The sequence below is a fragment of the Tupaia chinensis genome, unplaced genomic scaffold (assembly GCF_000334495.1).
Source record: "Tupaia chinensis unplaced genomic scaffold, TupChi_1.0 Scaffold000093_1, whole genome shotgun sequence".
NCBI classification, from domain to species: domain Eukaryota; kingdom Metazoa; phylum Chordata; class Mammalia; order Scandentia; family Tupaiidae; genus Tupaia; species Tupaia belangeri.
Genome location: NW_006159555.1, coordinates 11518585 through 11529376, shown reverse-complemented (window position 1 = coordinate 11529376; position 10792 = coordinate 11518585). Strand labels below are relative to the sequence as shown.

Genomic DNA, 10792 nt, shown 5'->3' with positions numbered 1-10792 from the left:
GGGAGTGACTTTCCCTAGGGATAAAGAGGGAGTGCATGGCACCAGCAATTGGCATAATGGCTATGTCGCTGGACTCTCATGTAGTCGACTGTGGTTCGGGTCCTGCGCCCAGTGGCTTAAACTCACGCCAGGTGCATGTGTGTGCGTGCCCAAGATCCTGAGAGGAGAATGGAGGAGAAGGGATTGCGGCACAGCCATCCCCATGGGGGGTGATTTCTCACTTTCCGTCTCTGTCTCACTGGTGAACACATGCACCGTATAACAAAAACCTCTAAAAGAGAGAGAGAGAGAGAGCACTAGAGCACTAGAGCTAGACTGGGCAGGGTGGGTAGATTGGTGTGGAACTGAGACTCCAGTCAGTTCTGGGAGCAAGTGGCATTGGGAGGAACAGCCCTAGGAAGATCTGAAGTCAGCCAGGGCAGCTGGTTGAGGGCAGGGAATCTTGCTTATTATTAGGGTCCAAAGAGGCCTAGACCTTGTCTCTTTTTCTCCCAAGCTCAGACTCATGGCCTGGAGATACAAAGAAGTGGTGGAGGAATTCACTAGGCTGCCTCTGAGTCTGACGGACCCCCATGGGAAACCTTCAGGAATCCCAGCAAGTGGATTGGGTGAGTCGTGTGGGTGGTGAGAAACCCCTAATGTGGCTACAAGCCTGGTTGTCTGTCTGTCTCTTCTCAGGGGTGGAGAGGGAGGTGCTAAACCACACAGCAGTGGCTCTCGAGTGCTCTGACAGGCTGCACAAGCAAGTGACTGAGAACACGGGTGCTGAAGGCAGACTGCCCGGTTCCTCCAATGCCTACCTGTGGGACTCTTTGTTGCTCACTTTTCTCATCTGTAACACAAATTTTCTAGGGACGTTTTGAAGACTACTTTATGCATAGCACTTAGGACTGCTGGGTGCCTAGGAGGTGCTCAAAATGGTAGCTGTATTTGTATTTGGGACTGCCTATGGGTTCTGAGGGACAGCATCTGCATCAGATTCGCAGCCTAGAGATGCTTTCTCACCTCTAAGAACTGACTCTGTTCTCACCAGGAAGACGGGGTAAAATAGGGATCCCATAGTTCTCTGCTTCCACAGATCTTATTTTTTCCAATCCTATCATACCACATAAAAATGATCTGTTAAGGTGGGGAGAAAACTTCCAGGCCAGGGAGGGCCCAGACCGGGAGAAAACTGCCAGCTAAGTTCCCTACTCTGAAGCTTAGCAGCAACTGGGGAAAGTGCCAAAAACTGGCCCTCAGGGGAGTGGAGACAACTCAAAGCAGACAGGCTGGGAAACCTTATCACCTTTTCCTCAGTTTCTTTGGATGCTCTGGCTTCTTCCCCCTGCCTCTGCATGGAAACAAAGAGAACACCTGCACCCCTATGTGTGGTCCACTTACCCCACCTCACTTGATTCTTGGGAAAGTTAGGGCCAGGAAAGCTCTAGAAAGAGATCCTCACTGCACTGGCTTCTTCCTGGGAGGGGGTGTTTCACAGCTTGCCCGTTAAACTTAGACCCAGAAATTGGTCTTACTCTCAGACACAGAAATGGCAGGTTCCCCAAACAGAAAAGAGGACACAGAAACAGCATCACAATCTCTTTATTATGATGTCCGCTGGGCCCAGCCCCTGGGAGCATCTGCTCCTCCTGGAGTACCTGTGAAGGCTGAGCCACAGGGAGGGGCATGCAGCTGCAGGGACGGGAAGATGGCTCGGGGCTGTTCCCCTCACCTTACTGTCAAGTTACCTTCCACAGAAAAGCAGACAGGAAAGGTATGAGGGTCCAGGAGGCAGTGGGTCCCCCATTGTAACTCGGGTGCTCTTGGGGTCTCCTCACAGGCCAGGGTTTGGCTGGGAGACAGATCCCAGGCCATCACTAAGTGGCTGGAGGCTAAGCTTGAAGGCCTTTGCTACACTGTGGTCCTCCTAGTTACACCGATGTTCCCCTCTGTGGTCAGGCCAACTCAGTGCTATACAAACTGGAACATGATTGAGCTTCTTATTCCCCTGCACAGACTAGGCCTGACCCCCTCTCCATGCTCTGGGTCACTGGATGCTGTGGCCCAGAAACCTTCCTTTAGTGTTAGTTGGGTCTAGTGGAAATTCTGTAACTTGTTCATTTCTATTTCCTTTCAAGGTTGCCAAAAAATAGTGGTGGCAGGAAAGCAACAGCAGGGGAAATGCCTGGTCCCGCCCCACTCCAGGGCTGAATCATTAGGAACAGATAGGGGCATTACTATCCCCATTCAAGAGCTCTCCATTGTCTGAGTTGCAGCAAGGGACCCAGAGATCCTGGGAAAATTCAAACCAAGTGGCATGGAAAAAGGAGCAATTTTCCTCCACCGTAAAAATAATTTTCTTCCACTGCATCTATAATTGCAGATGTTGCCAGAATGTCCTGAAATTCTGGCATCAAGGTTGCTCTGGCTTTTAGTGCCAAATATGTTTTTATCTTTACTTTGCTGGTCTGAAAGGGACATACTTGCAGGATCACTACCCTCCTACCAGTTCTCAGCTCTGCCTAGAGGTTACTCTTGGCTCTGGGGTGCTCATGACTGGCCCTTCCAGACAGCTTCTCTCTTGACTTTAGGGTTTCCTGGCACCACTCTTACTGAGGCTGATCCCTGCAATGGTTGACACTGTGCTTTGGGCTAAAAGACCTGGGCACAACCCTGGGGGTTACTCCCCAGTGAAGTGCCCTCTTCACAGGGAGTTTGATCCTGTGCTTTCCATATTGGCAATCAGAATGGAGGGACCCCAAGGTTTGGCCACTTACACAAGGCCTGGGTGTCATCCCATTGGGAGCATTAGGATCAGAAGGGCAGGTGTCCACCCTGCCAGCCCATCTCTTGGGCTGAGGGCTGAAAGAGGCAATGTCCTTATGGCTTCTGCTGCAGGCGTCCTCCAGGGAAGGGCACTGAGAACTGGAGCCGTCTCCAGGAGGGAGGGAAGTGCTCTAGCCCTGGGATACTTTAGTGACCACTGCACAAATGTCCTGTTGGTGAAGACTGATCTTAGGAGACAAAGTCAAGTATACTTGGAGAGGAGATGTGGCCACAACTATTCCCTCAGCTGACCCTCTGTCCCTGCAGTTCCTGTGTCATCCAGATGCCCTTTCATTTAAATCTGAGCATAGGGGAGAGGTGAGTGAGAAAACAGGCTTAGGGCAAGTGGTCCTCACAGAAGCATGTATGGAACCCAAGCCTGGGGGTTGGTGTGGGGTAGATGGAACTTGGGAAAAGCATTGATTTTAATTTGAGACAGCCAAGACAAGGCTGAAACATTTTCTCCTACCCCTATTAGAGCCAGTCAGCAATTTTTGTACTTGACAGAATTTTAGTTACAGTGATGAAAGGGCTTGAAGAAGGAAGGAAATGAGCCTTACTATGTTTATAAAGGTTTGGACATCTCCATAAATACTGCAGAGGGCTCCAGGAATTAGGACACTGCAAAGGGAGATTCTGGAAGTGGGGTGTTGAGGGGTTTCTGCAACTCTGAACTAGGGAAGCAATGGAAACTCCCTTTTGGTAAAAAGCTGGACACTTATAGAGAATGCAAGCTCCTCTGTGCTTTTTGCTTCCTAGGACTCTTGTGAACTTGGAACTGTGTTCTTTTCTGGGGGCAGTGTTCCCAGGCCCTGTGCAGCAGGTCCCCGTGAAGGAAGCTTGCTGACCTAGAATGGGGAGAGGGGTGATCCCAAATGGGTCTGCTCTCATGGCAGAACTATGGGGCCCATTTAACTAGGCCCTGGGCTACAGCCAGGCTGATCCAGCCCACGGTCTCTCACCACTCACCCACAGACAACTGGAAGCAGCAGCTCCAGAGAGGTAGGCAGTACCTTGATCTGTGAAGATTCGGGCAATAAGAAGATGGACTTTCAGTCCCTGTGACTGATGAGGCAGGAGAGAAAATCTGTTCAGCTCTCAAAGGCCAGAGGTGGTCTCAAAATGCCCTGAGATCCAGCAGCCCAAGGCCAAGACGGTGATTCACTAGAATAAGCAAGAGCCCCTGTGTTTAATGTGCTTCAGTCTTCCTAGTGCAAAATCCCAGGCCTTGCCATTTCAGATGCCGTCCTTGGGCCCAGGGGTCATGTGCTTCTTTTCTTTTTGACTGTATTGAATACTGACTCATCCTACTGATTGGTCCTGGGAGTAGAGCTGAGGAGTATTTACAAAAAGCTTTTTTTTTTTTAAATTGCCGAGGAGTGTGTGTGTTTGCTGGAGACAAAGTGAGAAAGAGGAAAAGTGAGAAAACAATCCCCACGGGGTATGGTCACTCCACAATCCCCTCTCCTCCATCCCTCCCTCCTTTAGGAATTTTGGACACAGATGCCCAGCATATTTCTCATGCCACTAGGTCCAGGAGTTGAACCTCAATGTCAGGATCCGGCTGCCTTAACACCAGGCTGGTCCGGCTGTGGGTTTTGAAATGTCCAGGGCCATACATATGAACCCAGATTTGTCTCCTGTCTGCTTCACTTCAGTCCTAAAAAATGTAACCACAGCAGCTTATCACCCTACTACTAGGTCAGGCAGTTCTACAGGAGAGACTATTCAGGGCTCTTCTAAGCTCTTCTCTGAGCATCTCAACACTGAGTGGTATGCTCCTTCTGTAAGCATCCACTTTAGTTTAAGTGCCTTGAGCAATGGAGGCATGTTAGTTTCTGCATGACTGAGCTCTGCCTCCACTTGAATAATTCTTGGTAGTCATACCTGGCTACATGTAAGTTGTAAGGTTAAAAAGAGAAACACAGAACCTGGACCCCAGGGTCAGTGCTGACCCACGACACAGGCCTACTTAACTTGAGCACTTAGGAAATGGGGCTGGGGCTTGGAGGCCAGGCTTAGTGTCCTTGTGGCAGCCTCTGTTTTCCCACAAAGTCCTCTTTTGCCAAGTCCAGGCCTCAACCTGGTGGGGAAGGACCTAAAGCAAGCAGTGGGGAAAAGCAGCAACTTGGGCTTCATCTCACTGGTGGAGAAGGACCAACCTTTGCCTTGTGTGAGGCTTTAGCACGACCTTCTCTGCTTGACAGCTGAGATGCAAATCCTCTTCTTAAGCCCCAGACCCCTAGTCAGGGTGACTGAAAGGAGTCCCTACTCAGAGCAGCTCTTTCTTGGGCTGTGGAAGAAGTTGGCTCTGTTCTCCACATGATGGCATAGTTTTTCGTCTACAGTGGAGTTGAGCTGGAACCATGGAAAAGAGCCCTCTCCTCCCTCTTCCATGCAGACCCTGTCTCCATTGGTCTCTCTTGGTGAAGCATCTAATGCAGAGTGCTGTATATCTGTTCAGAATGTTTGTTCCATTCAGGACTGCTGGGCTCTGAGCCATAAGCTATCTGAAAAATAGAGTCCGGAAAGTCTCACCTTGTTTTTTTTTCCACTGTTCTGCTGAAGACTTTTGGATCTGGGTGACTTGGCTGAGAGAGTCCTAGAATTTCGAGTCTTTGGCAGGGGTTACCTCCCCCTTTTCCCATCAGGATTCTACAGGGTAGTTGCCTTCTCTGTCACCAGGAGTTGAAGTTTAAATAAATAACAGGCTAACCTGAAGTCGTGGTTTTCAACTATTTTCCCACCTCAGCACCCCTGAGGTTCACAGTACACACCTACTAGTGACAGTGACTCACCACTGAAGGGTAGAGGAGGCCAGTTAGCATTTCCAAGAAGGCATGTGAGTCTGCTATGCCCCCTTATTGACAGAATCACTTGGCCAGAGATGTGTATATTGAAAATCAGAACTGGCCAATAGAAGGGGTGGGTAGAGACCTCCTTGTTTATACCAGGGACTCCATGAAGGGACAGCTAGGTGTGGGCATGTACTTATATGCATGTGTACACACATATGTGTGTAGTGGCATGATCAGTCTCTGATGTGAGGGCTGAGGACAGGGGGTGGTCCAGGAGCAGATGCTGCCACAGCCCCCAGGGCATCTCCCTATGGCAACACAGCTACTGCTTCTGCTGTGAGAACGGTGACTTCAGTGACAACTTAAGATGCTGGCAGTGCCCCATCCCAATGAGTCTCAGTGCCAGAGGTTGGTGGGGGAAGGGAGAAAGGAAAAGAGGGAGAGGATGTCACTGTCTCTGAACTGCTTCCCTGCTCCACGCTATCCTGGGGGTTTCAGGTGAATGGCTGCACTGTTGGGGCGAGCAGCCAAAATGTAGATGACGTTCTCCTGTAGGAAGGTAGGCCAGTCCACGAATCTGAAGTGGGAGCAAAGAACAGGTTTGTGAGGTAGTTGTAGAGTCTGAAGGCTTATAAGACCTGATCCTGGTGGCAGCATGGATCAGGCTAGGCAGAATTTAGGGAAGCCTCGGCTTGGGTCTGACATGTTTGCAGGTGGCCTGCTTCAAAGTCAGCAGACCAGTTGGCCGGCCTTAGGGCTCTGGAGTCAAATGTGCACTCTGGGAGCCTGATTTCTGGGGTGGGCACTTGCTTTTTTAGGGTGGCAGTAGGGAGTGCCCTCTTAAGTGTGTATGTGTTGAGAGGGTGCAGGGCGTACAGACAGCCCAGTGAGGAGCTCCTACTCACCTGCACTCCTCCTCTGCAGGCAGCAGGGCCTTTTCCTGACTCTTGCTGCTGCTGCTGGCTGGGCTGCTGTCTGCTATGGGACCCACGTGGCTAATACTGCTGAGTACAGGACACACAGTTAGGAGTGGGAGAGTGAAAAGCCTGTTCCCTCCCAAACTCTGGTGAACCCATGGCTCTGGATGCATATCTGCAGGCTTTTCTGACATGGGGTAACACAGTTTAGAGTTGAGGATACCCTATGCCCCGGCCAATAGGATCCTTGCTTTGCTGTTGGTAGGAGAAGCCAGAGGTTCCCTTCATGCCAAGAACTGCTGGCATGGACAAAGGCAGAGAAGAGGTATTGGTAAGGAGCAGACCTGACGCTGCAGGAAGGAGCCTCTGCCAGGCGTTTGCAGAACCAAGAGTGCTGGGCACGGCGGCATTCTGCCTCACTGATGGTGCTTCCACTGCCCAGTGCCAGGAAGGTGGCTCGGGCTCGTTCTCGCTCCTTGACTGTCAGAAGCCTCAACAGAGAGTTCTGAATGAAAAGAAACAAGTTAAAGTTTTGGAGATGAAGCTATCTTATAAACTTTTAAGCCACAGAGAATTCTACCTGCCCGAGCAGGTGCCCAGAGCCTTTCTGCATCCAGTGCAGATCAATCTTCCTTGGGTTTCACTGGCCTGGGCCCTGGATCACTTGTCACTGGATGGAGCCTGAGTCTATTTCTGATACCAGCCCCTGCTCAGACAGTACCCACTGCTCTCTCAACCTGCCCGCCATATTTCTCAGGCCTCTGTCACCCAGCATCCCAGGGACATTGACCACAACTGGCCCTCACCTGGGGACGCAATTGCTGCAGAAGCAGAAGGGACTCGTGTGACAAGAAGTCAGGCCATTCTACATGGCCTCGGTGTTCAGGGTCCAGGGCTGCAAACTGGCGGGCTGCCTGCTCCTCTTGCTCTTCACTCAGGGCCCTGTTGGTGTCCCCGCGCTTGGCTGCTTGGTGGCGGTAGCGCAGGAAGTCCTCCAGCGTCAAGGAGCAGTCTGTGGGAAGCACCCCATGCTGGCCATGCCCACCATTCCTCAGCTTTGTGGCATTTTCATGCCCCTCCAGGATACCCTCAGTGCCCCCACATCCATAGCTCTTGTCAAGTTTTTGCCTTCTATAGCCAGAGGTAACTCAGGCTGTGGTGGGGGCAGGTCCTTTCCTGGCCAATAATTCAGAAACAAGAACCCGTTTACCCCTACCTCCCAAATCCTGGAATACTCCTTTCATGGCTCACACTGTAAAGTGTGAAGGAAAAATCTGCCCGGCCCCTCTCCATCCTGGCAGCACTGACCAACCTTACCAGGGATGACTTTACATTGCTGAAAGGTCTCTGTGAGGCTGTACATTTCCTCCTCAGTAAGCAGCAAGTTAAGGTTGTCCTGAAAAAAAAAAAAGAAGCACTGAGTCAGTGGCCACATAGACCGGTAAGAAAGAAAAGCCAACAGGAGGGATGGAAGTGGAATTTCAACTGGAAGACAGTTTCAAGGTCATTTATTCCCAGCCTCCCATTCGTAATCAAGGAGACTGAGGCCTGGGAAGGAAGAAGGACCTGCTCATAGTTGCCTGGTACTTCCCCAGAACCCAGATATCCTGACTCTAGTTCTGAATTCATTTTACTAAAATAGTGGTTTTCAAACTATCATCTGAGCTAACCTGGAAGTGCCTAAGGAAGCAGCTGCAGGGGATAGGAGGCTAGTGAGTAGGAGGGCTGTGAATCCCTAACTCTGACAGCCAGAGTAGCTCCACTTTGACCTATTTTATGTATCTGGCTTCTGTGTTAGGCTTTGCTCAAAGAGTATTTTAGTAAAAAGAAAAAGAAAAAAAAAAGGTTACTTCTAGCTCTGTTCCTGGTGGGTTGTACCACTCTAAATAACCTCAAAATGGTTTTGAAAGAAATGCTGTCACGACCAAACTTCCAAAGTCAAGTGAATTTTTTGTGGTACCATAGAGGCTTTAATTCCAAATGAACAGAGACCTTATTTTATTAACATTACTATATAGTTTTTAAACCATCAAAGATTTTTTACAGTGGATGGTTATTTTTCCCCTGAAATGCTGGCCAAGAACAAGAGCAGATATTTTATGAGTGTTCACTTGGAGACTTCATAGGGAACTCGAACCACCTTCCCATAAGCACTCTGTTGGGTATCACGGTGGGGTGCTGCACTGTGAGCTGGACGTAGTATTAGAAAACTCTTCAGGTCATTGCCTGGAAACTGTGCACGTGTGGGAGTGGAGGGAGGACTGATAAAAGATAAGGAAGGGGAGGTAGGCAGGAGACTGACCATGAAGCACCTTAAATGCCCTTTATTGAGCCCTTCAAATTAAGCCTTTATTCTAAGAGCGAAGGAGAGTCCTGGAAGGGTTTTTAAGTGGGGAGCGCATGGTCAGATCCCAACCTGCTGTATGGAAATGGAGAATTTGGAGGTATGCAGAGCAGCTAGGTGGCTGCTGCAACAGCACAGTAAGAAGAGATGAGCAGCTAGATGAAAACATGAGAATGGCAACAAGGGGAGAGACAGGGGAGATATTACAGGTAACATCAATAGGACCTGTTGACTCACTGGATATGAGGGATGAGGGAGAGAAATCAGCTGGGATTGGTAACTGGGGGGTGGTCTTACTGTTCAAAACAGAAGGAATGGGGGAAGAACAGATTTTGAAAGAAAAATGAGTTCATTTTGGGGACCCTTGAGCATGAAGTACCTATGAGACATCAAGATACAAAGTCTAAGAGACAGGAAATTTATGTCTAGACACATAGATGGGAGTCATCAGTGTTTAGATGGTGGCTGTGGGATAAAGTCACCCAAAGAGGGGGGTATACAGTGAGAAAAGAGTTTAACAACAGGACTCTGAGACACACCAGCATTTATGACTGAGACAAGAAACTAAGGGCACTGAGAAAGACAAGCAGAGAAGGTGGGAGGAAAACCAGGAGAGAGAGGGTACTAGATACTAAACAAGGCAGTTGCACAGTGCAGGAGGTAATGCCCACAGAGGTCTCACAAGTGTGCTGGGATTTTACTGATCTTCTATTTTCTCTAGTTTCCATCTTGGGTAATAATTCTCATAAAACAGGGACCAGCAGTTGGCGTAATGGCTATGTTGCTGAACTCCCATGTAGCTGACTGCGGTTCGAGTCCTGGACCTGGTACCTTAAACTCACGCTGGGTGCGTGTGTGTGCGGGCCCAAGATCCTGAGAGGAGCGTGGAGAAGAAGGGATTGTGGCGTGGCCATGCCCCTGGGGGGTGATTTCTCGCTTTCTGTCTCTCTTTCTGGTGAGTGCACGTGCCCTATAACAAAAACCTCTCCAAATTTTTTTTTTTTTCACAACACATACGCGAACATCTGAATAAAATAAGGGAGGATAAGAAAGTGCTAAATATTTCAGAGAGGTGAAGTAAGAAAAGGTCACTAGATGACAGGTTGGAGGTCACAGTGACCTTAGGAAGAGCCGCTTCAGCAGAATGGCAGATGCAGAAATCAGATTATAGGTGGCTGAGAAGCCATAAGGAGGTGATGAAATTCTTTTAAGAAGCCTGGCTGTGAAGGGAAGGGAAGAATTGGAAGAAATCTTTGGTAAAGCCTGGTGGAGAGGGGTGGTAGTGATGTATGGATGGCATAGGTTACAGGAAGCTGGGAAGAGACCAGTGCATTCCCGTGGGTTGGGAACAAATACCGTCAACCCAATTCCACATGAGCAGGGCACTGCAGAGCCGTCACTGTGGGTGAAAATGCTGGCAGCCAGAGGGTGGAGACTAGAACTAGAGAAGGTCATCTGTAGAGCAGGAACTGCTGCGTTGAAGTGTCTGAAAATAATAGTTCTATACTTCATTTAATCGAGAAGAGTTGTTTGTTGAAAGTTTTACAGCTCTGCTTTCTTCTAGGCAAAAAAAAAAAAAAAAAAAAAAAAGAAAGAAAAGAAAGGAAAGAAAAAGAGGAATCAGCAGAGCTGATTCATACTCCGAAGTCAGTGAATGATGAAGGTATCTGCAGGATAACAGATCAATAAGATGAACTCTCTTCAGGTGTGGCGAGAAATGGATATGGATCTGGTTTTCAATGGAAATCTTAGATCTGTCCTTCATTAACAGTTGGAAGGCATTGATATATAATTTGCAAAGTTCTGAATCAATAGAACTTTGTTCTTTTGAGTCACATAATGACCACTTCAGAGATGAAGAACAGATGCTTCTAAAAGTCAGGTAGTTGGCCAAGTGAGGATCTCAGGACTGAGGTTTCCTGCGG

The 10792-nt window shown here is 49.1% G+C and overlaps 1 protein-coding gene across 2 annotated transcripts in view; it reads right to left on the bottom strand.

The window, feature by feature from the left end:
• Window positions 1-4316: 4316 nt before the first annotated feature.
• The window catches only part of PHF24 (PHD finger protein 24), an 8524-nt gene continuing 2048 nt past the window's right edge, over window positions 4317-10792 (bottom strand). The window contains exons 3-7 of one of the 2 annotated variants that reach the window (XM_027769813.1): window positions 7841-7919; window positions 7330-7535; window positions 6868-7028; window positions 6512-6610; window positions 4317-6183 (exon numbers count right to left, since the gene is read on the bottom strand). In XM_027769813.1, coding sequence (XP_027625614.1) covers window positions 6087-6183; window positions 6512-6610; window positions 6868-7028; window positions 7330-7535; window positions 7841-7919 — 642 coding nt within the window. In that variant the 3' untranslated portion in view covers window positions 4317-6086. The remainder of the gene's footprint in view (window positions 6184-6511; window positions 6611-6867; window positions 7029-7329; window positions 7536-7840; window positions 7920-10792) is intronic. The other variant, XM_006143218.1, reaches the window with a different exon arrangement.